This window comes from Bos javanicus, chromosome 16 (assembly GCF_032452875.1).
Source record: "Bos javanicus breed banteng chromosome 16, ARS-OSU_banteng_1.0, whole genome shotgun sequence".
NCBI classification, from domain to species: domain Eukaryota; kingdom Metazoa; phylum Chordata; class Mammalia; order Artiodactyla; family Bovidae; genus Bos; species Bos javanicus.
Genome location: NC_083883.1, coordinates 21,647,603 through 21,673,597, shown reverse-complemented (window position 1 = coordinate 21,673,597; position 25,995 = coordinate 21,647,603). Strand labels below are relative to the sequence as shown.

The window sequence follows — 25,995 nt, the reverse complement described above, 5'->3', positions numbered from 1 at the left end:
CACAACTTAGGATAACTCCTGTTGAAAAGGTATCATGAGATGCATTAAAAGTCCAAGTTGCCTCCAGAACAGTATGGGATAAGTGAGGCAGGGTGAGGCATAGTGCAAGACCAGAACGCTTCAGCTGCGCCATGACTTTCGTATTTTCAGTGTTGTTGGATTTGCTGTGAACCAGAATCCAGGTGTTATAACTATGGAAGGAATGGGTTCAAGGCACCTTCAGCTGATGCTTTAGAATTCACATCATGTTCACATCACATTATGTGACTGTTCCTGGAGGCATAGGCAGAGGATATAATGTTCTTGTATTTTTCCTGTTTTTTTTTTTTTAAACTCCAACAATCAAAAGGTCATCATTTGTTGTAATGATGCTATAATTAAGTTGTGGTAAACGATAGCATTTGTAGATTTTCTCACCAGAATTGATTCATAAAATGAATACAGTCCCAGCAGTTTATGTTAACATAATTAAATGGAAATGTAATTCTAACTGAGTTTGCTTATTTAATTGAAAATTACTGGGTTATGAGCACTCTTACATTTCTATCAAAATTGGTGTAAACCTAGAATTACATGAACTATCCATTCAGATGCAGCGTATGTAAGGCTCTGTTGCTAGGTGGCAAATATGTTTCTTACAGCACATGCAGACTGATCACGCGAGAGCACATGCTTTTAGTGAGTTTCCCGCTAACTGCTTTTCTCTTTCCTCTGCAGCCATTGGTTTAGCCCTGGGGCTAGGACAGAGCATGGCCAGGTAAGGAACATTCTAACCCAAAAGGAAGTTACTCAGTCTTTCGAATATTTAACTATTTCCCTTTAAGATAGTAGATCAACTTTATGAGAAAAGATAATATCCTAGCTTATTTAAAAAGGAGTTCACTGGGCCGGTGCTAATGCACTGACCAAGGGAGTGACCGTCAGTAAGCATCAGAGTTGTTTACCTCGCTTCTCCCTTCCTCAGCACACATGTCACCTCCGTGGAAAGGATCTAAAGTTCAGTTTAGAGTTTATAGGTCTTCCTCATTTCCATATGTTTTTCACAAAGGCACGAAAATAGTACCTATGCTTTAAACAATTGTTTTATTATTAAACTAGATTAGCCAGCAAGAGAATATTTTTATTTTTTGAAGTTTATAAGATGATAAGAGTTTCTTACACTTTATGCTGTATTCTAGGTGAGATTTTTCTTTTTTTTTAATTTCTTGCTAGTTTCATGGCAGCACAATGATTAGATGACTTAGCAAGAACTTAACATTCATTCTGATTAACTCTACATATAAAATAAGTTGTCTGTTTTCTTTGTCTGTTGAATGTGCTGGTACTCTCTCTGCAGTGTGGTAAGCTAATTTAGGGCTTAAAATATTGATAGGTTTTAAAGCATATATGTTTTAGGCTTTGCATTCTTGCTAAGCCTTTTTTCTTTTTTCATTGTGGATTATAAGAGTTATTTTTTGAGTGAGTCAATAATATATGCATAGAAAAGCCTCAGATTCTCAGGGATCATTTCTTTTGAGGGATATGTAAGTAGGTAGATAGAAGAGGAGATTGCACTTGGTGGTGGTAACTCGTAACATTACTATATATATTGGTGATATCTTATTTCTTAGGTTGGTCAACAGGTTCTAGAGTTGGTTGCATATGCCATATTTCTTTTTTCGTATAAAAGGAAAGTGCCACATACTTCATTATAAACTATAATGTATTTCTTAATACACATGTACCTAATCAAAGAAAAATATGTCAGTGCAGATTTAATGATTTTTTTAATAAACTTGGCTCTTTTCCTTGAGAGTGATGTGTACTTTTAAATTTATTTCTCACATTAATAATAGAATATGTACTACTATTTCTGGACTTTCCTGGTGGCTCAGTGATAACGAATCTGCCTGCCAGTGAAGGAGACGTGGGTTCGATCCCTGGGTCAAAAAGATCCCCTGGAGAAGAAACTGGCACCCACTCCAATATTCTTGCCTGGGAAGTCCTGTGGACAGAGGGGCCTGGTGGGCTATAGTCCATCAGGTTGCAAAGAGTTGGATGCGACTTAGTGACTAAATGACAACAACCAGTATATGTTTCTAAAGTTTTGCAAGTTAACTTGACTAAGTTGCTTCTGGGGTATGTCTATTCAGAATGTAATTATTACATAATTATGTCAACTATTCAGCATTCCCAAATGGTTCATACCCTCTGTGTTTATATAAGATTCTGCTTCCAGTAGTAAGTCACCTCAGGATGTAGTTTATCCCCAAATAAGATTTTTTAAATAAATAAATTTATATTCTCTGTTGTTCTCTAGTCACTGAGTCAAGTTTCCCTGTCCTTCAGTATCTCTAGGAGTTTATTCAAACTCATGGTCCATTGAGTCAGTGATGCCATCCAGCCATTTCATCCTCTGTTGCCCACTTCTATCCATGCCATCTGTCTTTCCCAGCATCAGGGTCTTTTCCAGTGAGTCGGCTCTTTGCATCAGGTGGCCAAAATGCCGGAGCTTCAGCACTAGTACTTCCAATTAGTATTCAGGTTGATTTCTTTCAGGATTCACTGGTTTGATCTTCTTGAGTCCAAGGGACTCTCAAGAGTCTTCTCTAGCACCACAATTGAAAGTGAAAGAAAGAATCAGTTCTTTGGCATTCAGCCTTCTTTACGGTCCAACTCTTACGTCCATACGTGACTGGGGAAAACCCATAACTTTGACTATACAGACCTTTGTCGGTGAAGTGATGTCTCTGCTTTTTAGTACACTGTTTCATGTAGGTTTATCATGGCTTTTTTTCAAGGGGCATTTCATGGTTGCAGTCACCATCTGCAGTGATTTTGGAGCCCAAGAAAATAAAATCTGTCACTATCCACTTTTTCCCCATCTATTTGTCATGAAGTGATGGGACCAGAGGCCATGATCTTTGTTTTTTGAATGTTGTTTTAAGCCAGCTTTGTCACTCTCCTCTTTTACCTTCATTAAGAGGCTCTTCAGTCCCTCTTCGCCTTCTGCCATTAGAGTAGTATCATCTTCATATCTTAGGTTGTAGGTATTTCTCCTGGCAATCTTGATTCTGGCTTGTGATTTATCCAGCCCAACATTTCACATGATGTACTCTGCATATAAATTAAACAAGCAGGGTGAAAATATACAGTATTAATATGCTCCTTTCTCAGTTTTGAACCAGTCCATTGTTCCATGTCTGGTTCTAACTGTTGCTTCTTGACCTGCATACAGATTTCTCATGAGGCAGGTAAGGTGGTCTGGTATTCCCATCTCTTGAAGAATTTTCCATAGTTTGTTGTGATCCACAGAGTCCAAGGCTTTAGTGTAGTCAATGAAGTAGAAGTAGATGTTTTTCTAGAGTTCTTTTGCTTTTTCTATGATTCAGTGGATGTTGGCAATTTGATCTCTGATTCCTCTGCCTTTTCTAAATCCAGTTTGTACATCTGCAAGTTCTTGGTTCATGTACTATTGAAGCCTAGTTTGAAGGATTTTGAGCATTACCTTGCTAACATATGAAATGAGCACAGTTGTGTGGTGGTTTGAACATTCTTTGGGACTGGAGTGAAAACTGACCTTTTCCAGTCCTATGGCCATTGCTGAGTTTTCCAAATGTGCTGGTAATATTGGGTGCAGCACTTTCACAGCATCATCTTTGAGGATTTTTAAATAACTTGATTGGAATTCTATCACCTCCAGTAGCTTTGTTCATAGTAATGAGGCCCACTTGACTTCACACTCCAGGATATCTGGATCTTGGTGAGTGACCATGCCATCGTGGTTATTCAGGACATTAAGACCTTTTTTGTGTACTTCTGTGTATTCTTGCCACCTGTTCTTAATATCTTCTGCTTCTGTTAGGTCTTTGCCATTTCTGTCCTTTATCGAGCCCATCTTTGCATGAAATGTTCCCTTGGTATCTCCAGTTTTCTTGAAGAGATCTCTAGTATTTCCCAATCTGTTTTCCTCTCTTTCTTTGCATTGTTCACTTAAGAAGGCTTTCTTAACTGTCCTTGGTATTCTCTGGAACCCTGCATTCATTTGAGTATATCTTTCCCTTTCTTCTTTGCCCTCCACTTCTATTCTTTTATCAACTATTTGTAAGGCCTCCTCAGACAACCACTTTGGTTTCTATTTCTGTTTCTTGGGATGGTTTTGGTCTAGAATTTGAGAAATACTAAAGTGATGTTATAAATCTGAGCTTTAGATTATAATCTAACTGCAGTAAAAACTTTTTTCTGCAGTTAACAAATAGCTAATATGATATAGACAAGAAAGTTGATGCATCATTTTAAAAATTTTTAAATATTTGAAACAGATTTTTGGATTAGCCTTTGGCTTAAGCTTTGATATACCATTTCAGATTTTAATCCTGTCTAGATAGGTTATTAGTTAAGGAATACAGTTGATTCTTGCTTGTTGTGGTAGCTGTAGTCTATGAGGTTGGTAAGAACCCTAAAGTAGCAAATATTGAAAAAACTGCTTCCAGGAAAAATACAGGGTTAGGTTCCTGAGAACCTCTGGCCACATTTTCATTAACTGATCAATACATATCCTTGTTTGATGTGTATTTCTGTTTAAAGACACCATATTTAATACATGTTATTGATTTGTTAGCATTGAACTCATGGCCAGCAGCGCTGTAACTTATGCCTGAAGGGAGCTTGTCTAATGAACATATTTTCTCTATAAGGTCCATCACAGGTCTCTTGCACTGGGGAAGACCAGACTGCAGGTCAGCCCTGTACTAGAAGGCTATTTGAAACAATGAAGGTGAACATCACAAGTAGACAGAAATGCTTTAAAAATAAATAAATAAATAAATAATGTAGCATTGAACGGACCAGGCAAAAGACACTTGTTTACAGTAAGAGAGCCGAAGCAAGAAGATAGATATCGTCTTGTCCGACCTCAGCTGAGAACATGCAGTAACGCGAATTCAGATTTCCCCCACTCTGTGCATGTCTGCCAATGACTCCAGAAGCACCAGAAGTACTGATTTGAGCATTACAAGTACATTTTAGCAAATGGGTGAATTTGTGAATATAGAATCAGTGAATAATGAGAAACAGTTGGCACATGTATGTGTGTATATAGAAGCACATACAAACTACTCATATTTTGAGGGATTTAAAATGTCTTATTTCAGCTTATAACTAGCCCAGTGAAAGTGTTCGTTGCTCAGTCGTGTCCAACTCTTTGCAACCCCATGGACTGTAGCCCAGCTCCGTCCATGTGGATTCTCCAGGCAAGAATACTGGAGTGGGTTGCCATTTCCTTCTCCAGAGAATCTTTCCAACCAAGGGTTCAAACCCAAGTCTCCCACATTGCAGCAGATTCTTTACCATCTAAGCCACCAGGGAATCCCAGTGAACTATTGGCTAAATCTTAGGTCCAAGTGATAAAATGCAAGACCGTGAAGAAATAAAATCCTTCAATATATTGTTGAATGAATGACTATCAGCATGCATGATCACCCCTTTTTTTCCCCATATCAACTTACCAACATAAAGAAATGATAGTGTTAACCTCACTTTTGAAATCCCACCCCTCACTGCTTTCCCTCCATCTTATGATTCCTTTTTGTTCTCTAATAAGAAGTCCCATTTCATTTACACCATGCTCACCTAACATTTCTTTTTTACACATTTAGTAAATCACTATTGTCCATCAGTCGTTACCTATCAAGTACTCTTTATTTTTACAAAAAGAGATATTTGTTTAAAAAGAAAAAAAAAACATAACTTTTCCTCTAAGGTGGTTAAAATGTGGGTAGGAAAGCAGTAATTATAGTGTATTGATAAATGTTGAAGGAAACCACTGGGAGGGTGTCATAAAGACCACAGAAGCGACATGTGAAAGTTGGTTTAGAAGTGGAAGTAAGGAGACAGAAGCAGCTCTAAGCAGCCTCATTTGTGTGTGTGTATGTGTGTTTTAATGGTGAGGATTTTCGTCCTTGAATATCTAATAGTATGACATTTTGAATGAGTTTACTAGTATCTTAAGGAGCCATAGGTCATTGTTTAGAGATTATTTAGTTCTCCTCTTAAGGTGAGGACCTTGTGAAAGGCCAAGTATGGAGAGATTTGAAATTCTTTTGTAGACATTTGAGAAGGTCCCTGAAAGGTGGCTGCTAACAGAAACAGTCTTGAGCTTGAATCCTTTCTGAATATCAGGAGATTATTGCTGTGGAGCAGGAATTCTGCTCTTTGCTTCCTTCTTCCTCTTGTGTTAGGAATGTGAAACTTTTAATAATCTTTGTAAAATAATCACGAACAGCCACAGAAATCCTCAGCTCCCTTTCTGCCACAGGAGCAGCCATGATATGCGTGACACATTTCTCTTCCTTGTTTTTGTTCAGCAGTTTTTTAAATTGTGTACCTTTTGTAAGACCTCACATTGTACTAGCTTTTGTGTTTATGAATGTCTGTGTCATTCTTACATGAGTCATTTTTTAATATACATCTGCAGGTCACTAAATAAGGGACTTGTCTCTCCGCTTGGCCTAAGTCCAGCAATCTGAGAGCTGGAGGTAAGAAGCACTTCGCACCATATTCAGAAGTTCTGTTATTAACTGGAGTTGACATTGTTGAGTCAGAACCCTGAACACTGACCTCACTTGTGACACTGATAGGAGTCCAAGGAAGACAGGAAACGTTAGCAATAAGAGAAATGAAGACTCTCCTCAAACCTGATGAGCTACTCTTGCTTGTCAGAGCAGAGCTCCAGGCCTCTTGTGTCTTGGCATCAGTTCCTGATCTGATTCCCCCTCCCCAGCCCAGCCCTCTGCCACCCTTTGTTTGTTTGTTTGGTCTTTGGGGCAGAGCAGACACATGTTTGTGTCTTGTGGGAATCTTTCAAAGGCAAATAACATGTTTTCTGTTCAAATAACTCTGGATTAATTTTTTCATCTTTGCCCCCTTACAAGATCTAGGTTCCCGTATTAACTTGTTAAATTCATGACCCAGAGATCTGAGCCTGTATTTTTTCCTCTGAGCTTCATTTTGTGTGATGACTTTTTAAATATAGGTGAATTATATTAAATGATTCCAATATTTGTCCCTACAAAGCCCATCAAAGCTATACATTTGAGAAAGAAATTCTCATGTGACTCTAATAGAAGGATCTCTGACCTCAGAGTTCCATATATAGTCTAACATTTATTTTGGTCATTGTAGTTGCATTTTTCTTTAATTAAATTGTTGAATTCCTTTATTTCAGAAAAGTATGTTTGGGACTTTTTGTGTTCTTTGTTTAAACTGTTTTAACACAAATAACAGGAATAGTGGTCCCATATCTATCTTTTATCTAAAAATTAGAAAACTTAGTTAACTACTATATTAATTGAAAGCGGTGGTAGAGATTTTATCATGTCACCTCTAGCTATCTGTGTCACAAATGTTGGTTTGAATATGTTTTTTTACAAAGGCACTAGAATTAGAAATGCCAAAGTAATTAATTTTTTTATTTTATTTTCAGAAGCAATTTAGTTTTCATGGTACGAAGTGTTTCTACATTGAAACACTTTCAGATTAATGGACTTAAGATAAACTGTTGCTATTTTCTATAAGTAGTAATAATGAGATACTGTTTCAGCTACATATCAGATACTAGATTTCATTGCCTGTTTCTTTATCTCATTCATTCATTCATTCAACAAATATTTATTAAACACTAAAAATGTCCCAGACACTGTGCTGGGCTTTGGAGACACAGGCAGATTGAATAACTGAAGCAAAGGGCCAAAGGTGAGCAAGAATATGGTACACATTCCAAACTAACAAGTTCAGAATGGCTGGAATATATTATTTAGAAGTAAGGAGGTTAGGTTGGGGTAGGAAGAAGCATAATAAATTGCAAGTTTAGAAATACAATCAAATTATGTAGGGCCATGAGAGCCTTGTGTAAGATTTGGGAGGGGGGTGTTATCTAAGGAGTATAACGTAATAACATCTAGTTTTAGAATGACTGGCTTCGGTGTAGAGAGTGGACTTAGATGGGAGCAAGGCTGGAGGCAGGGAGGCCACTGGAGAGACCACTACTGGAACGTGGTTCGTGGGGATGGAAAGAAGCAGATATTTAGGAGAAGTTTAAGGTATTGAGTTAAGACATTCCTGAAATAATGATCTAACAACATTCTTTGTGATCTAATTAAGTTCTATTCCTTCTCAAAGATGGCCAAATGTGGCTAGTAATTGACTCTAAATGTTGTCATTAGATAGTTCAAAGCAGTTATATTATTAAAAGTTATTGATACCGGTCAGACAATAGCCACTGACAGTCAGGTTCATTAATTATAATTGTAGCATTTGAACCATTGACTCAGCACTTTTTATGTTCTGGTCTTAGTGCTAACTGTTCTACATGGTTTATCTTATTTGACACTCATGGCAGCCCTACAGGTGGATAGTATTGTTATCTCCGTTTTCCAGGTGGAAACTGGGACTTAGAGATAATTACACAGCTTATAAATTGGTAGACCTGTTTTTAAAACCCAGCGACTTGTTACTGGTACAGCTGGGATTCGAACCCAGATCTATCCTGCACTATTACTGCTCTAAGATTTCTATTTTTATTAGGGTTAATTTCTAATATGCTGCACAACTTCTCATTAGCCCAGTCTTGCATATAATCACATTTCTGTATAACCGAGATAAGCTACAGTCTGAGTATACACACAGCAAAAAGTATTGACTACTTGCTTTTCTTTCTTTCCAATTAGTTAGAGTAAAGCAAGTGTGAAGGGGAGTTGGGTGGTGAGGCATTTTGAGGAGGCAGTCAGATATATATTTTTTCTAATTATATATTTCCAAGCCAGTAATTTCTTTGAAAAGGAATGTTTTTAAGTGTTTCTTTACCATGTTAGGCCACTAAATACGGAGAAGTAAGATTAGATATTTTATGTCATCGGAGGTGACAAAGCCCCGAAAAACTCACAGCTGAATGCAGTGGTAGAGCATTGGAGAAGAGAGGTTACGTGACTTTCACCAGGACTACCCAGAGAGCCAGAATTAGAACTGAGTTCTAGACCTCCAGCTCTAGGCTGTATATTAAGTGACTCTGAGCACTGTTCAGCTGTCAAGGAAGCATTGGCATCTCCTAGTGACATTTTCAGAAGCATGTCAGTAGCATCTCTAGCAAAATTAGTCATCTTCATTTTAAGAAAAACCGGTAAAAAAAAAAGAAAAAAGTAATGCAAGTGAATAAATACAGCCCCTTTGAATGAGAAGCATATTTTTCTACTTACAAATAATGTAATGAAAATATTTTTGTTTCTACAACTTTGTTTTAAACACTTTGGATAGCATCAGCTCCTGAGAGATAACCGAGCTGAAAGAGGACACAAGAAAAACTGTTCTGTGAAAACAGCCAGCAGGTAAGCAATTTAAAATCACCTTTTCTCCTGATCATTGAATCGTGTAATTTTTTTTCCCATGCCAGTATGAATGGTGGTTTAGTCACTAAGTAGTCTCGTACTCTTGCAACCTCGTGAACTGTAGCCCACCAGGCTCCTCTGTCCATGGGATTTCCCAGGCAAGAATACTGGAGTAGCTTGCCATTTCCTTCTCCAGTGGATCTTCCCAACCCAGGGATCAAACCCTGGTCTCCTGCATTGCAGGCAGATTCTTTATCCACTGAGCCACCAGGGAATCCACTATGAATATGATGAGTTATAGTTAGGGTGCCTTTGGCTCTAAAGTGTCAGCATTATTTTATGTGTCATTTATCAGAATCTACTTCAGGATTACTAGTAATGAATAGAAATACATCATTTTATTTGTATTTTTTAAAGGTGATGAAAAATAAAGAATGCATTTTTAGAAGAAAATCTCTGTTCATAATCCATAGCTTATGAATTTTAGATAAGGATTAGGAATAATTATTTTTAACTATAAAAAATAGAATTAATCTTTTCCCCAAAACTTAAATGGTTTTGTGAGACAGCAACATGTATATTTATTCTAATAGTGTATATAAATAAGTATGTAGAAAATACACTCTTTTTTAAAAGTGCTTAGGGTTATATTGCTTAGTCAATGCTATTTTTGTTTTTCATATTAGAAAGAAGTGCCCCCAGTTTATTGTTTCAGACAGCTCATTTCCAAATTTTGCATGTGGTGTTTCTAAAGACTTCATTTTTACTTTGGTGAAAATAGCTATCAGAATATTGATCAGAACGACTGCCCTGAGATTTACACCAACCCAACTTTTAACAAGATAACTGACCTTGGCAGCCCTCTCTCTGTCTCATTGTTAGGGTGCTTGCCACTGTTTTTAACACTCCCAAGCAAGCTATGTAACTTCCAAATACCATGTTGTACAAACTAACTCTGACGGAGAACCCACTAGGTATCTGCAGAAGCTAACATAAATCCTATTTAGACGGTCAAAAACTATCACACATAATAAGTTGACTGACAGGTCAGTGATAGTCAACATAAAACTAATATAGTTACCCCTAAGAAGGTCAGATCCTAAAATTATAAAATATGGATTAAAGAAATTTTAGACAGATTATAAATAACTATGGATGACATGTTTATAGAAATAAAATAAGCAAGCAACAGATCACTGTTAGAATTGTTCAAGCAGAATTGAATCAAAAGCATATAATTATTAGAAATGAGAAGTATGATTATGAAATGGAGATAGAACTGAAGAAGTAGGCTAGAATGTAGCATAAAAATATTGAATAAGGTGATGGAAAAATGAAAGAATGGTTAAGAGACACAGAAAAGGTCTAAGATATATTTGATCAGAGGTTTTGATGGCGAGTATAGAAAGGCTGAAAAAAAACATGATGTTGAAGAGATGTTGGCTAAGAATTCCCAAAACAGCTAAAAGTTATAAATCTATGCAGAAAGCACAATGAATACCAATTAGAATAAACAAAAGGAAACCCACACCTAGTAGCATGCTGTAGTACTCCTAAAACAAAGAGATCTTAAAAGAATCCAGAGATAATAGATGAATTACTACAAAGGAATGTACCTCATCAGATTTCTGGGTATCAACAATGATACCAGAGACAGTGGACAAGTCTGCAGAGTACTGGGTGAAAATACATTGTCAGCATAGAACTGTGTACCTAGAAAAAAACATCTTTCACATACGAAGATGAAGTAAAAACAGTTTAATTTTCAAAAACTAAGCAAGTTTCCTCCCGACACTTGCTAGAAGACTTTTTAAAAGATGTATTTCAAGGGAATGATCTCCCCAGAAAGTCCAAGATGAAAAAATGAATACTAAGCCAATAAATGGTTAAAGATTTCAGTAAATTTAAACAACTATTGTTTATATAAATTGATAATTATAATGTGTAATTTATAAAGCTTTTCAAAAAACAATCTAAGATAATGGAAAATAATGCTGATGATGATAAAGTCCAACTTAAAGTCCTTGAATTGTTTGGGAATGTTTACTTCATTGGTCAGTTAAGAGATAACTTGATAAGATTATATTAAGTATTCATGGCAAAATATCATAAATAACCACCAAATCAAAAAAAATAGAGTATGTAAATTCCAAGCCGGTTGGCAGAGGTGGGGTTGAATGGAATAAAATATTACTCCCCTTAAAAAATCCATTTAAAAAGTCAAGAAGGAAAAAGAAGCATAGAGAAAATGGGACCCAGAGGGGAAAAAAAAAATTGAAAACTGAGTCAAATCCATGTATTAGTAACTATAATAAATATTTATGGATTAAATTTGTCTGTTAAAAACAAAGCTAAGCAGATTTGGTTTTTCTTTTAAAGTGCAACTATATGTTCTTTACAAGAGACATACCTGAAATAATGCCAAAAGAAAGTTGGAAAACTAAAAGATGGAAGAGCATGTATCAGATATACTGTAAAAGAGAGCTCTCATACCAAACAAACCAACTTGAGAACAAAAGCCTTAACAAGCTTAAGAAAATCATTATTTAATGATAAAAGGTTCAACTTACCAAAAGTAATATTTTATTAATATACATTATATTATATTATATTAATATATAATGAATATATATTAACATATTAATTGTATTAATTTATATTATAATATTAACATTTATTTTATTAATAAAACCATTAATAAAATAATGATTTTATTCTTTTGTACATTAAAATATATAAAGTAAATATTAATATCAATGAATGGAGAAACTCACTAACCCACCATCTTGGCGCTCCCACTTCAATAGAACATTCATATTACTGATAGCTTAAGCCATCAGAAAATTTGCATAACAAATGATTAACAAACTTAATGTTATTATATAAGCTCTTTCACCCACATACATTCTTCTCAAAGACACATGTGATATTTTCAAAAATTTACCACTTAACAGGCCAAAGGTACTATCAACAAATTTTAATGAATATGTATCATAAAGAACATATTCTTTAACTTGAATATGATTAAGGAAAATCATTTAGAAAAATAATTTTTTAAAGTTTGAAATTAAAAATACAGTTTAAAATAACTCATTTCAAAAAAATCATAATGATAATACCTTAACTTGTGGGTGCGTTAAGATGGTAGTTAGAGGAAACTTGACTACTTGAAAGTTTTATATTAGAAGTTTGGTCCCAGTTCCTGTTGCAAGTTCAAGATTCTCAATTATAAGATTACTGATTCTAAACTATAAGATACCTGCTTCTGTCTTCTAAGATCAACCCAGCAGGTATTTAGAAAGAGAAAATAAGCAGAAATCTACAAGACGTTTCCAGTATTAAAGTAACCATGGATGCGTGCTAAATCGCTTCAGTCATGTCTCTTTTCGACCCCATGGACTGTACCCCGCCCAGGCTCCTCTGTCCATGGGATTCTCCAGGCAAGAATATTGGAGTGGGTTGCCATTTCCTCCTCAGGGGATCTTTCCGACCAGGGATCAAACCTGCATCTCTTATGTCTGCTGCACAGGCAGGCAGGTTCTTTGCTGCTAGAGCCACCGGGAAGCCAGGAGGGGGATGCTATTTTGAACTTGTGTTCGTGAGATGAGGATACACAAAATGTGCTTGTGTGCTCTGAGCTGAGGCAAGAGGCAGTTGAGCCTGAGTGAGGGAAGAAGAAGATGTGAGCAGAACCTTTGGAATTCTTTCATATCATGGGCCATGGCCAAGGGACATATGACATCCGCCCCTTACAGAAAGACTCAGGTCTCTGGTCCAGGTGTTTTCAGGGACAAAGTCAGGGCAGCTCACAGTGCTGTTTTTGTGAGGAGCTGGGAAAGCTTGATGGGACCAGATGACAAATTATCGTGTCTTCACTCAGCCCCCTGTAAACCGCAGGGCTAGAGGATTACAGTTCTCATTTTCTCTGAGAATGAGGAAGGGGAATGTTTTTCTGACAGAGGAATTATTTTGTGGGGAAGACTGTGGTGATTGTGGTTTTCTGGTGCTTGGACCTCTGTACTCGTAAGTCAGGTTCACTCACCTCCAATTCCTGAACTGCTTTGGACTGACACAGAAGACTGCCCTTTGCCTATAGCATTGCCTCACAGAATCAGTTAATAAGACCTTTGAGGAGAAAACAACCTTTCAGAAATAACAACTACAGCAATATATTGGACTACAGACTCCAAGAGAAATCGGAAATGTTAGGACAAGTCAAAAAATTTTTGATTAGTGTTACCAATATTAACTAAAGGTGGTATAGGAAGAAAATAACAATATAAAACAAGAAATACAACACATAATTAAGAACCAAATATTTAAGTCTGTTTCAGTTTTCCTCAGCAGTATTTTTGAGTTTTCGTTGTATAGGTTTTACACATATTTTATCAGATTTATCCCTAAGCATTTTACCATATTTTTTGGTGTATGAAAATGTTGCTGAGAGAAATTTTAAAAGGTCTTTGTAACTGGAGAGATATACCTTGTTCATGAGTCAAAAGACTCAATATTCTTAAGATGTCAGTTCTCCAAAAATTTATCTACAGATTCAGTATAGCCCAAACAAAAATACCATGAGGCTATTTTGTAGAAATTGAGAAGCAACTGCTAAAATTTATATGAAAATGCAAAGGACTTAAATAGCCAAACTTTTTAAATAGCCAAATAACACTACCTGATGTCAGGACTTAATTACAAAGCTGTAGGAATCAAGAAAATGTGGTATTGGTGCAAAGATAGAAAAATAGATCAAAGAAATATACCCACGTATATTACATACAGTAATATATGATTGGTTGGTTCTTGACAAAGTACGAAGTTACTTTAGTGGGGGAAAAAAAACTATTTTCCACAAATGTTACTGGAAAAACTGAGTATCCATTTGCAAAAGAAAAAAATGATGAACTCTAGTCTATACCTCATACCATAGAGCAAGCTAATTTATGGAGACTAAAAGTGGATCAGTCGTTGCACAGGCATGAGGTGAGGGCCAGGGAGGTACTGGAGGAATGGATTACAAAGGGGTATTAAGAAACTGTTGGAGTGATGGGTATCTGCATTATCTTGATTATAGTGAAGGTTTCTCTTGTATATACATATGTCAAAACTTAGGAAATTACACACTTTAAAAGTAGTGCAGGACTTCCCTAGTGATCCAGAGGCTAGGACTCCAAGCTTTCACTGCAGGGGTCACAGCTTCAGTCCCTGGCCAGGGAACTAAGATCCTGCAGGCCTCACAGCATGACCAAAAAAAATCGGTGTGTCTTGCTTATGCCAACTACACCTCATAGAGATGTAACAGATATATATACTTAGTAAATGGAGAAGGAAATGGCACCCCACTCCAGTATTCTTGCTTAGAGAATCCTGCGGACAGCGGAGCCTGATGGGCTGCCGTCTGTGGGGTCGCACAGAGTCGTACACGACTGAAGCAACTCAGCAGCGGCAGCATACTTAGTAAAATCTTAACGGCTTTCTGTTCCATTCCAAGTAAAAGCCAAAGTCTTGGCCTTGGCCAGTAAGGGCATATGTGATCTGCGCCTGCCCTCTTTTTTGTCCTCCTTCACCTCATCTCCTCCCACTTGAACCACGTTACTTGCCTGCTCCAGGTGCAGCAGCTTCTTTCCTGTTCTCCAACATGCCAACCCCACTTGCGTCTCAGGGCCCTTGCACTTCTCTTCCCCCCGTCTGGAACACCCTTCGTGTGGCTTGCTCCCCACTTCCTTTAAGTCTGTGTTCAGTCTCTACCAGCTCTGCTTTCTGCCGTCCTTCTCGCCTCTACTACCCCTCATTGTCTCTGTTACCTTAAAGCTTCATGAGGGCAGAATCTTTGGTTTACTCACTGGTGTACCCCCAGCATCAGAAACAATGCCCATCACGTCGACAATAAATATTGCTGCATAAAATACCTGCTGAATGAATTTGAAATTGATTCTATGGAAGTAGACTGAATCCTTGTCTTGGGGTCTCTGTGCAGCCTCTGCAATTCTGACTTCTGATCCTGACTTCACCACTCACCAGCTGGGTGACCCTGAGATAATACTCAACTTCTGTGTCCCTCAGTTTATTTATCTGTGAAATAAACTAATTAGTTGTGTTTATCTAATAACACTGTTGGAGAAGGCAATGGCACCCCACTCCAGTGCTCTTGCCTGGAAAATCCCATGGACGGAGGAGCCTGATGGGCTGCAGACCATGGGGTCGCAAAGAGTCGGACACGACTGAGCGACTTCACTTTCACTTTTCCCTTTCATGCATTGGAGAAGGAAATGGCAACCCACTCCAGTGTTCTTGCCTGGAGAATCCCAGGGACAGGGGAGCCTGGTGGGCTGCCGTCTCTGGGGTCGCACAGAGTCGGACATGACTAAATCGAGTTAGCAGCAGCAGCAGCAATAACACTGTTATAAGGAATCTATGAATGTATGCCCATAAAACATTTAAAATATGAGTTCTTAATGTTAACTGGTATTATAAGTCTGTTTCCATCTGTGTGCTTCCTAAGCACTTGTTCAATTTTATTTTATCCTATTTTTCTTATGCATAATTTAGAACATTAAGTCATTCCATAAGACGTAACAGAGTACAGTAGGCCCCAGTTCTGTTTTTCCACATTCTCTAACTTCTTACTCCAAAAGAACCTACTTTTAACTGTTAGCTCTTCCAGTATTGACCTAAATTAATTACATGCTTATATTACTATTTTTTGAAGGTTTTAGTTTAGAATTACCTATTGACTTCCTGTTTTGCCCTACACACACACATACACACCATATTTGCATTTCTTTCCTTCTTTTTCCTTAATGATTATATCATAATATCCAGACCAAGTTAATATTCATTGTTTGCATTAGTATGATTATATATGTAGATACTATTTATAGATGTATAACTTTCCTGTTGTGGACATAATTATCTTGTTTTTCATTGGCTTTGTTTTCTAAGTTTGTGCCAACCGCAGTTTATCAACCACCTCTACACAGGAGTGTAACTCCCCTCAAATCTCTTTCTTGATGGCACCCTTTTTTTGGAGCTGTCCATTGTCAGATTCATTGTGAACTGCTCGCTGTCTGGACCTGCTGTACATCTGATGTCCTAGGATCCCTCTTGACTTATCACCCCTAGGGATTTCCTCATCTCTCTCCTATCTGTAATTTCCTTTTCCCTGAATCCCATGCCATTTTTTTTCCCTGAGCTTTCTGAAAAAGAGAACAGGTGTGGTTATATTTGTGAGACTCTGCATCTCTGAAAATGTCATCTTTATTCTAGTCTCGCGTTAATTCATTTCATCAGGAGTTGAATTCTGCTTTGGAAACCTTTTTGCCTCCGAGTTGTGAAGACGTTGCTCCAGTGCCTTCAGCTTCCAGTGGTTGCCATTTTCTCTCTTCTCCTTTTATTTGGCTGTTGGAGCACCCTTAAATGACCCTCCATTTTTTTTTTTAAACTTTTTTATACTTTTGCCTTCAAAGATTGCTGGGCAGTTTTATTAATGGTATATCTCAAATCTTTTATGGATTTAAAAAAGTTCTCTAATACATTGCATTTCCAAGAGCTCACCTCGCTTCTTTGAACATGCCTTCTCCACGTGCTCTCAGTCTTGTTTGATAGAACTTGTCCTTCTGAGGTTATCAGTGGTATTAGGCATGAAGCAACCTATAAAGCTGAAACAAACACAAGGAAAGACTCAAGTTTAAATTTTTTTACACATTTATTAATTGCAAGATGAAAATTTTTTGTCTTCTTTATCTGTGTGAATTTTTCTGTTCCTCCCTTGATGCCATTTTTTTCCTTGGTATTTTTAATATGGTCTTGACTTTTCTTACCCCTTTTGGTTGAGTGACTGCACTCCTCTTTTTCAACTTATGGAAACATATAAAGGTTAGAGAAGAGAACTGTAATGCATAGAATCAATAAATCTTAGGACCATTTACTTCCGAAATATACCAGGCACATAAGAAAAGATAAAAGTGCAAGAGGTCTGCTGTTAATGACTCAAAGCTGAGATTTTGACATGCAGGACTACAGGATGCGCTTGAGGTGGGCATTCTTCACTGAAGCTCTGAGTGTACAAAGGGCTGTGTGGTTGTGGCTTTAACCTCTGGAATATAAGCCATCTCACCCTCAGCTCCCAGGGGAATGGTCAAGAGCTCCATAGAAGGGTTTTGCCGACATATTTACCAATGCCACACCAATGCCACTAACTATAATGCAGTTTGGCAGTTTTCTAGGTTTGCAGTTTATGGCATTTCTCCTTTTGTTGCCAGATCCACTTTAATGTTCATCTCGGCTCTTTAAATCAATTATGGGTGCTGGGGAATTGTCTCTTTTCCAACTGCTTAGACTGTTTTATGTCCGACAGTACCAAGGAGGGAACAACCTGAAAGTCTCCTTTAAACATCTAACCCACTTAGTTTCAGTCCATTATCTCAGGAAGTTCTCATCAGTGATGGACTTTGTTTTCCAAGGTTTTCTGTACCTCCGCCTCCCCAGAGGGCAATGCTCCTTTGAATTTCCTACTTGTTTCTCATTTGCAAACGTCCACTCACCAGCTTCGTTCACCAGCAACAGTGCCTGTCATCACATGCCATTCCCTCATATCCAGAGAGTTACTCATGAAATGTTAATGCATTTTATTTGTTCATATACTTATTGTAAACATAATTAACATTGCCATTCTTTTATGATGTGATACTTCATAGGTCCTATATTCAAAGTTTTGACTGATTCACAAAGATTAAAAAAAAAAAAAGGTTAAAATGTAAAAAGGGAAAAAGATAGGTTTATGTAATTTAAAACCTTTGTGACTCTTTGTGACTCCCTGGACTGTAGCATGCCAGGCTCTTCTGTCCATGGGATTCTCCAGGCAAGAAAACTGGAGTGGGTAGCCATTCCCTTTTTCAGGGGGTCTTCCTGACCCAGGGATCAAGCCCAGGTCTCCCATACTGCAGGTAGATTCTTTACCGACTGAGCCACAAAGGAGCTACATAATTTAAACAATGATTATTGACAGAGGTATAATTTGATCTAGTTGATTCCAGTGGTATTGATCTTAGACGTCTTTTCGTTTGTTGCTTCATTTTTATTCTCTGTGGGGAGCCCTTATTATAGTATAGGTGTGTCAGATATTGAGTGGTGTGAACTTTTTTCATCATGACAGTATCCTCATGTGTTCAGTAAATGTGTTCTCCCCATATTTTGCATTGCAGTGCTTAAAGTTAGATCTTTCCTGTCTTACATTCCTCTTTTGTTTAGATTTCATTGGTTATTCCCATCTAATGTTTCTGTTTGATTAATCTGTGGGGTTTTATTTTCCAATCATCCTTCCATTTCTTCAGTGTTCTCTGTTCATTTTCTTACTATGACATTTCATATTAGTCTTACTGTGTATTATCTCGCCTATTGAATGTGGGGCTTCCCTGGTGGCTCAGTGGTAAAGAATCCACCTGCCAATGCAGGAGACGCCGGCTCAATCCCTGGGTCAGGAAGATGCCCTGGAGAAAGCAATAGCAATGCACTCTAGTGTTCTTGCCTAGGACAGAGGAGCCTGGCAGGCTACAATCCATGGGGTTGCAAAAGAGTCAGACATGACTTGGTGACTAAACAACAACAGTATTGAATACATGTCTAGAGTTTCTTCATGCCCTTCTGTTGTTTTTTCGTAACTTTAAGCCTTTGAACAGAGAAGGCAATGGCAACCCACTCCAGTTCTCTTGCCTGAAAAGTCCCATGGGCGGAGGAGCCTGGTAGGCTGTAGTCCATGGGATCACAAACAGTCGGGCACGACTGAGCGACTTCACTTTGACTTTTCACTTTCATGCATTGGAGAAGGAAATGGCAACCCACTCCAGTGTTCTTGCTTGGAGAATCCCAGAGACGGGGGAGCCTGGTGGGCTGCCGTCTATGGGGTCGCACAGAGTCGGACACGACTGAAGCGACGTAGCAGCAGCAGCAGCAAGCCTTTGAAAACAAACTCAGGGAAACAGAGAGCACTTTCAGCATATAAGTGCATGAAAGCATATACAACTGTTGCTTTTAAAAACCATCATGTATTAACTATCACTGTCAATATTTAATAAATAACAGCCATGGTTTTTGAGTTATCATTGCATGCAGCTGCTTATTAGCCAAAGTGGAACACACACACACACATACACACACACACTCAGCTAAACATTTAAACAATGCGCCTAAGTATTTTATGGGCTTCGTAGGTAGCTCAGTGATAAAGAAGCAGCCGGAGACACAGATTCGATTCCTGGGTCAAGAAGATCCTCTGGAGAAGAAAATGGCAACCCACTCCAGTTTTCTTGCCTGGGACAGCCCATGGACAGAGGAGCCTGGCAGGCTAAAATTCATGGGGTCACAAAGAGTTGTACACAACTTAGCGATTGAGCATGCACACACCTAAGTGTTTTATAAAACTCCTGCTGCTGCTGCTAAGTCGCTTCAGTCGTGTCCAACTCTGTGCGACCCCATCTACGGCAGCCCACCAGGCTCCTCTGTCCCTGAGATTCTCCAGGCAAGAACACTGGAGTGGGTCGCCATTGCCTTCTCCAATGCATGAAAGTGAAAAGTGCTAGTAGCATCTAAAGTTATTCTTTCACCTGTATCTTTCTCTTAAATTCCAGACTTGATATTCAACCCCCCCTTTTTTTTAAATTTCAATATTCAAATTTATGCTTCTCAAAATTAGGTCTTTTTCTCTCTTTTTACCTCATTTGAATTTACAATTAAATAATTCCACATTGTTTCTCATTCTCATAACCTTTGATTAGTATGAGAAAGTTCAATATAGACTTCCCAATTGAAAGTCAGTAAAAGATACATAGAGCAATGCCTGACACTAACTAAAGTGCCATTCATGAAAAGATCGTGCTTTTTTAAACCCATTAACCCATTTTTATGTTAGTGATTAGTCGTTATGTTTCTAAGAAAGTGAAGGTTGCTCAGTCATGTCTGATTCTTTGTGACCACATGGACTATACAGTCCATGCAATTCTCCAGGCCAGAACACTGAAGTGGGTAGCCTTTCCCTTCTCCAGGGGATATTCCCAACCTAGGGATTGAACCCAGGTTTCCCATATTACAGGTGGATTCTTTACCAGCTGAGCCACCAGGGAAGCCCATCATTCTAAGAAGCCATTCACAAAGACTGATAGTAGGTCAAGTTAAGGTTTTAGATCTGGTAACCTTTTTCAAAAATTTGTCCTGCTCCCCTACTTACATGATTTTTGCCATTTACATTTATTGTTGTGATGCACAAAAGCTAACTTATCTAGTGGTCTGATACATAATTTGAAATCAAGTAAAAATATTTTTATTGCTGATATTATTAAATTGGACTTATATTTTTAAATATCTTTTAGAAACTTCTGTTTGTTAATTCACTTTTACTTAGTTCTTAGTAGTATTATATTTGTCATCTGCTTAGTGTTAAATCAGTGCAAAGAAACAGAGGAAAACAATAGAATGGGAAAAACTAGGGATCTCTTCAAGAAAATTAGAGATACCAGTGGAATATTTCATGCAAAGATGGGCACAATAAATGGCAAAGATGGGCACAATAAATGACAAAAATGGTATGGACCTAACAGAAGCTGAAGATATTAAGAAGAGGTGGCAAGAATACACAGAAGAACTGTACCAAAAAGATCTTAATGACCCAGATAAACACAATGGTGTGATCACTCACTTAAAGCCAGACATCCTGGAATGCGAAGTCAAGTGGGCCTTAAGAACCACCACTATGAACAAAGCTGGGGGAGGTGATGGAATTCCAGTGGAGCTATTTCAAATCCTGAAAGATGATGCTGTGAAAGTGTTGCACTCAATATGCCAGCAAATTTGGAAAACTCAGCAGTGGCCACAGGACTGGAAAAGTCATTCCAATCCCAAAGAAAGGCAGTGCCAAAGAATGTTCAAACTACTGCACAATTGCACTCATCTCACATGCTAACAAAGTAATGCTCAAAATTCTCCAAGCCAGGCTTCAACAGTATGTGAACTGTAAGCTTCCAGGTGTTCAAGCTGTATTTAGAAAAGGCAGAGGAATGAGAGATCAAATTGCCTACATCCATTGGATCCTAGAAAAAGCAAGAGAGTTCCAGAAAAACATCTACTTCTGCTTCATTGACTATGCCAAAGCCTTTGACTGTGTAGATCACAGCAAACTGGAGAATTCTTCAAGAGATGGGAATACCAGACCACCTGACCTGCCTCCTGAGAAATCTGTGCAGATCAAGAAGCAACAGTTAGAACTGGACATGGAACAACAGACTGGTTCCAAATTGGGAAAGGAATATGTCAAGGTTGTATATTGTCACCTTGCTTATTTAACTTATATGCAGAATACATCATGTGAAATGCCAGGCTGGATGAAGCACAAGCTAGAATCAAAATTGCCAGGAGAAATATCAGTAACCTCAGATTTCCAGAGATACCACCCTTATGGCAGAAAGTGAAGAACTAAAGAGCCTCTTGATGAAAGAGTAGAGCGGAAAAGTTGGCTTAAAACTCAACATTCAAAAAACTAAGATCATGGCATCCATTCCCATCACTTCATGGCAAATAGATGGAGAAACAACGGAAATAGTGAGAGACTTTATGTTTTGGGGTTCAGAAATCACTGCAGATGGTGACTGCAGCCATGAAATTAAAAGACACTTGCTCCTTAGAAGAAAAGCTTTGACAAACCTAGACAGCATATTAAAAAGCAGAGACAGTACTTTGCCAACAAAGGTCCATCTAGTCAAAGCTATGGTTTTTCCAGCAGTCATGTCTCGATATGAGAGTTAGACTATAAAGAAAGCTGAGTGCCAAAGAATTGATGCTTTAAAACTATGGTGTTGGAGAAGACTCTTGAGAGTCCGTTGGACAGCAGGGAGATCAAACCATTCAATCCTAAAGGAAATCAGTCCTGAATATTCATTGGAAGGACTGATGCTGAAGCTGAATCTCTGAACTTTGGCCACCTGATGTGAAGAACTGACTCATTGGAAAAGACCCTGATGCTAGGAAAGATTGAAGGCAGGAGGAGAAGGAGACAACAGGAGTTGGTTGGTTGGATGGTATCACCAATTCGATTGACATGAGTTTGAGCAAGCTTTGGGAGTTGGTGATGGGCAGGGAAGCCTGGCGTGTGCAGTCCACGGGATCGCAGAGTAGGACACAACTGAGCGACTGAACTGTACCGAACTAGTGGTAAAGGACATGAAATTCCCTGGATGCTGTGTGCTCTTAATTTTTTGTGATATCGATTAGTAATGAGGAGGGGTAGTGAACTTTTTTTTTTTGCTGTCACCTTCTTACCCAATTAGTAGGAAAAAGAGTCTTCTAAAATGAAAAATGGCAATAGATTTAATCAGAGGATCAAAAATCCCATCACAGCCACAGACACACACACACACATTCATGTCAACCTTCTTCCATCAAATTAGAAAAAACATTCTTATTTACATTAATACAGAGCATATTTGTTTTCACATCATGATACAAGTCACTGTGTTTTGTTGGAAATGCAACAAATAAAATTGCAGCTGTTTTTTATTTGATCTTCTAAAGATCCAAAGATGTTCAAGGATTCAGTTTGCTCAGCCTTCCCCATAGTGTCATCTGTTATTTGGGAAGGAGACCTAATTTGCAACAGATATAAAACTATTTGTCATTTTGCAGGTTTGCCAAAAATAAATGAAACTATTAATTACTACATTCTTGAGCAGCTGTTAATAAATTGGGATAACTGTTCATTAGAGTACTGGTTAATGACATAGACTATATTTGGTTAGTGTTGCTTTTCACAGAAATGTATCAACAAAATCAAGTGTATCAGCAACTAAGTGATGCTTTATTTTAATTATTTAAAATGAGAATTACCTATCCTATGGTAGGAGAGATTTAATTTAAAACAAATTCTCTTTTGTCATATAAAACTAATAATTCAACACCATATTTTAAAGCAAGTTATATCAGTCAACATTTTGTGTACTTAATATTTACATTCCAAAATAATGGCTTGAAACTGCTTTTAAATGGTAATTTTAAAAAATTATAATCCTTTATTATTTTTTTTCTTTCCAAACCTAAAATTGGCATTAGATTTTATTGTTCTAAAACAGTTTACTCAATCTTCCAGATAGAAAACTATCTTTCAAAAAAAAAAAAAGAAAGAAAGAAAACTATCTTTCAGATTATTTTAATTCATTCATCAGTATGTGTGAATGAACAATTAGCAAGTATTCACAGTCACTTTAATTTGAATCTATGCATTCCATATTTATTTAATTCAAATACATTTAATAGCAAATGTGTTCTAATTTTTTTTAAAATTCAATAGGTTCTAGGTAGAGGAAGTATTTAAAGTGGAATAATTGGAAACATCCCACATATGCAGCATAAATGCTTTCTAAAGAATTTAATTAATCTATTTTTCTTTATATGACCAAATTATTTATTTTAAAAAGGCAATATTCTCAGAAAGTCGGTCCTGCCTCGTGTCCTTCTGGCATCCTAAAGTTCTAAGCTACCTTGCCAAAATTTTAAACTAATGATTATAGAGAGTGTTTTAGATTGTGATTACACCTAAAGAAAATTATCAGCAATTAGAATTTTGAGCAATTGCTTTTAAATTTAATGTGAATAACCCACACAGAAAAGAAAAAGGGGTTTGCCATTTGGAATATGTAATACGTTCAGGGCATGGTAAATAAAAAAGCAATCAAGTACTCTGGGGAAACATTCATTTTTACTTCCCTGTTTTCTTGGAATCTGATAGATGAGCTAGATATTTTCAAACGACTAAAAGTATGCACAGCCTCTCACCTCTGGAACAGCAGTTGAATTTGGCCATGGTCACTAATAATGAAGAATAGTTAGCATATGAAAGCTGTTGCAGTGACCTGTAGCTGAAATAAATTTGTCATCTGAAGTCCACTTCCTTAAAGACCGGTGTCTGTTTCGCGGTTGGCACTCTCCAAATTGGTCCTGTGATTAAACGGGCATGGACACCGAGCTCACCTTTACCTCCTAGAGATGGTTCCCCAGGAAGTGGTGCCTGCACACCCGCGGGGCCACGTCGCAACAGCTTGTAGCACTCCTGCGGCCTGAATTAGAATTGCATTACAGGGACATTCGAGGATCTGTTCATACAGTGCATATATGTGCCGGAATACTTCCCAGGACAACAGGCACAGTCTTGATACAAAAAGATCAGTTAGGGAACTGATTCGTAAAAGAATTGATATAAAAATTAATGTTTTAAACCAGCAGTACAGTAAGCAAAGCATCTACTTGATAATTTGTACCTTCCAATCTCCAGAATAAACCTAGTAAATCCATCTGCCACATAGAAAACACTTTCAATGTAAAATACTATTTTATGTCTATAGAAGAGAAATTATATCCACTCTTATTTCTGAGGTATGTAACTCTTCATTATATAACAGGAATCATCTGCAATCTAAAAAATTTAATGCAAATATAAGTAATTAGAATGTTTTAATGTTTCATCTAATAATTTATGAACAGGTTCATATATTAAACTATTAACTATCACTTTTTAGCTAATAGTAACGACCTTTCACTTCTAAGCCAATTCAAAAATAAATTCAAGTATCATAAAATAATGTCCCACAGAGTTAGAACTATGTTTTTAAAAGACTCAGTTTCTTCATAATCCGTGGTATTATCCTTGCCCTTACTCTTTAGAAATATTTTTCCATCACTCCAGAGTGATTTGTTTGTATACTAAGATATTTTGGGGGAATTTACCTTTTGTTTATTTCATATACTTCTGATCAATTCCAACTCATGCCCAATTATATTACACTAAATTAACATAATTCAACAGATGTTGATATTTAAATGTTTTCTGGCATTCAAATCTTGGACAGCTGTCTTCGAGCTTGGGGAAAAGGCAAACATTTAGAGTTAAATGCTGAACATATGCTTAAATTACTAATTAGAAAGATGGAATAAAAACTATGCATTATCCTTTCTAAGGACAATAAACCTCAGAGAGGGATTTCTATAATCCTTTTGTATCAAGTTATAGTCCTGGGTGTGTACAGACTAGATAACATGGACTTCATGGATAACTTTATTTAATTTCAGATTTGATCACTTAAAAATCATGGTGAGTCTCACTAATATGTGAAAAACCTATGATGACTTCATACTTGCAGTCTTAAGAGTTGAAAAGATGCCTTTGCACTTGCAATATCAAGATGGCAAAAGCAGTTTTTGACAATATTTTATTATGGAAAATGTCATCACAAGCAGAAATACAGAGAAAAATATAAACTGGCTTAGGTAATATATCAACTGGCTTAGGTAATTACATGTGGCCAGCCTTATTTCGTCTTTATCTTATTTCAACTGAAATATGTCAGTATATTTCTCTAAAACATAACAGTCTCAAAGAAATCCCATTGTACCATTATCACATCTATTAAAAAAGCAATAATTCTTTAATATATAGGAATATATATATATGTTTATGTGTGTTTAATTATAGCTGATATAGCTGATGTCTCCACTTATTTTATAATCTCTTGTCTTACACATTGTTTGAATTGGGATCCAGATGAGATCTATCTGTTAAAATTGTTTGATATATATATGTAACTTCCTATTGATTTATAAG

The 25,995-nt window shown here is 37.2% G+C and overlaps 1 protein-coding gene across 4 annotated transcripts in view; it reads left to right on the top strand.

Annotated features, from left to right (window-relative positions):
• The window catches only part of GPATCH2 (G-patch domain containing 2), a 194,183-nt gene that overhangs the window by 133,182 nt on the left and 35,006 nt on the right, over positions 1-25,995 (top strand). For 2 of the 4 annotated variants that reach the window (XM_061382202.1, XM_061382205.1), the window contains exons 7-8: positions 718-757; positions 9,289-9,359. The exons of 1 other annotated variant lie outside the window; for it this stretch is intronic. In XM_061382202.1, the coding sequence (XP_061238186.1) occupies positions 718-757; positions 9,289-9,359 (111 nt within the window). The remainder of the gene's footprint in view (positions 1-717; positions 758-9,288; positions 9,360-25,995) is intronic. One more of the 4 variants, XM_061382204.1, reaches the window with a different exon arrangement.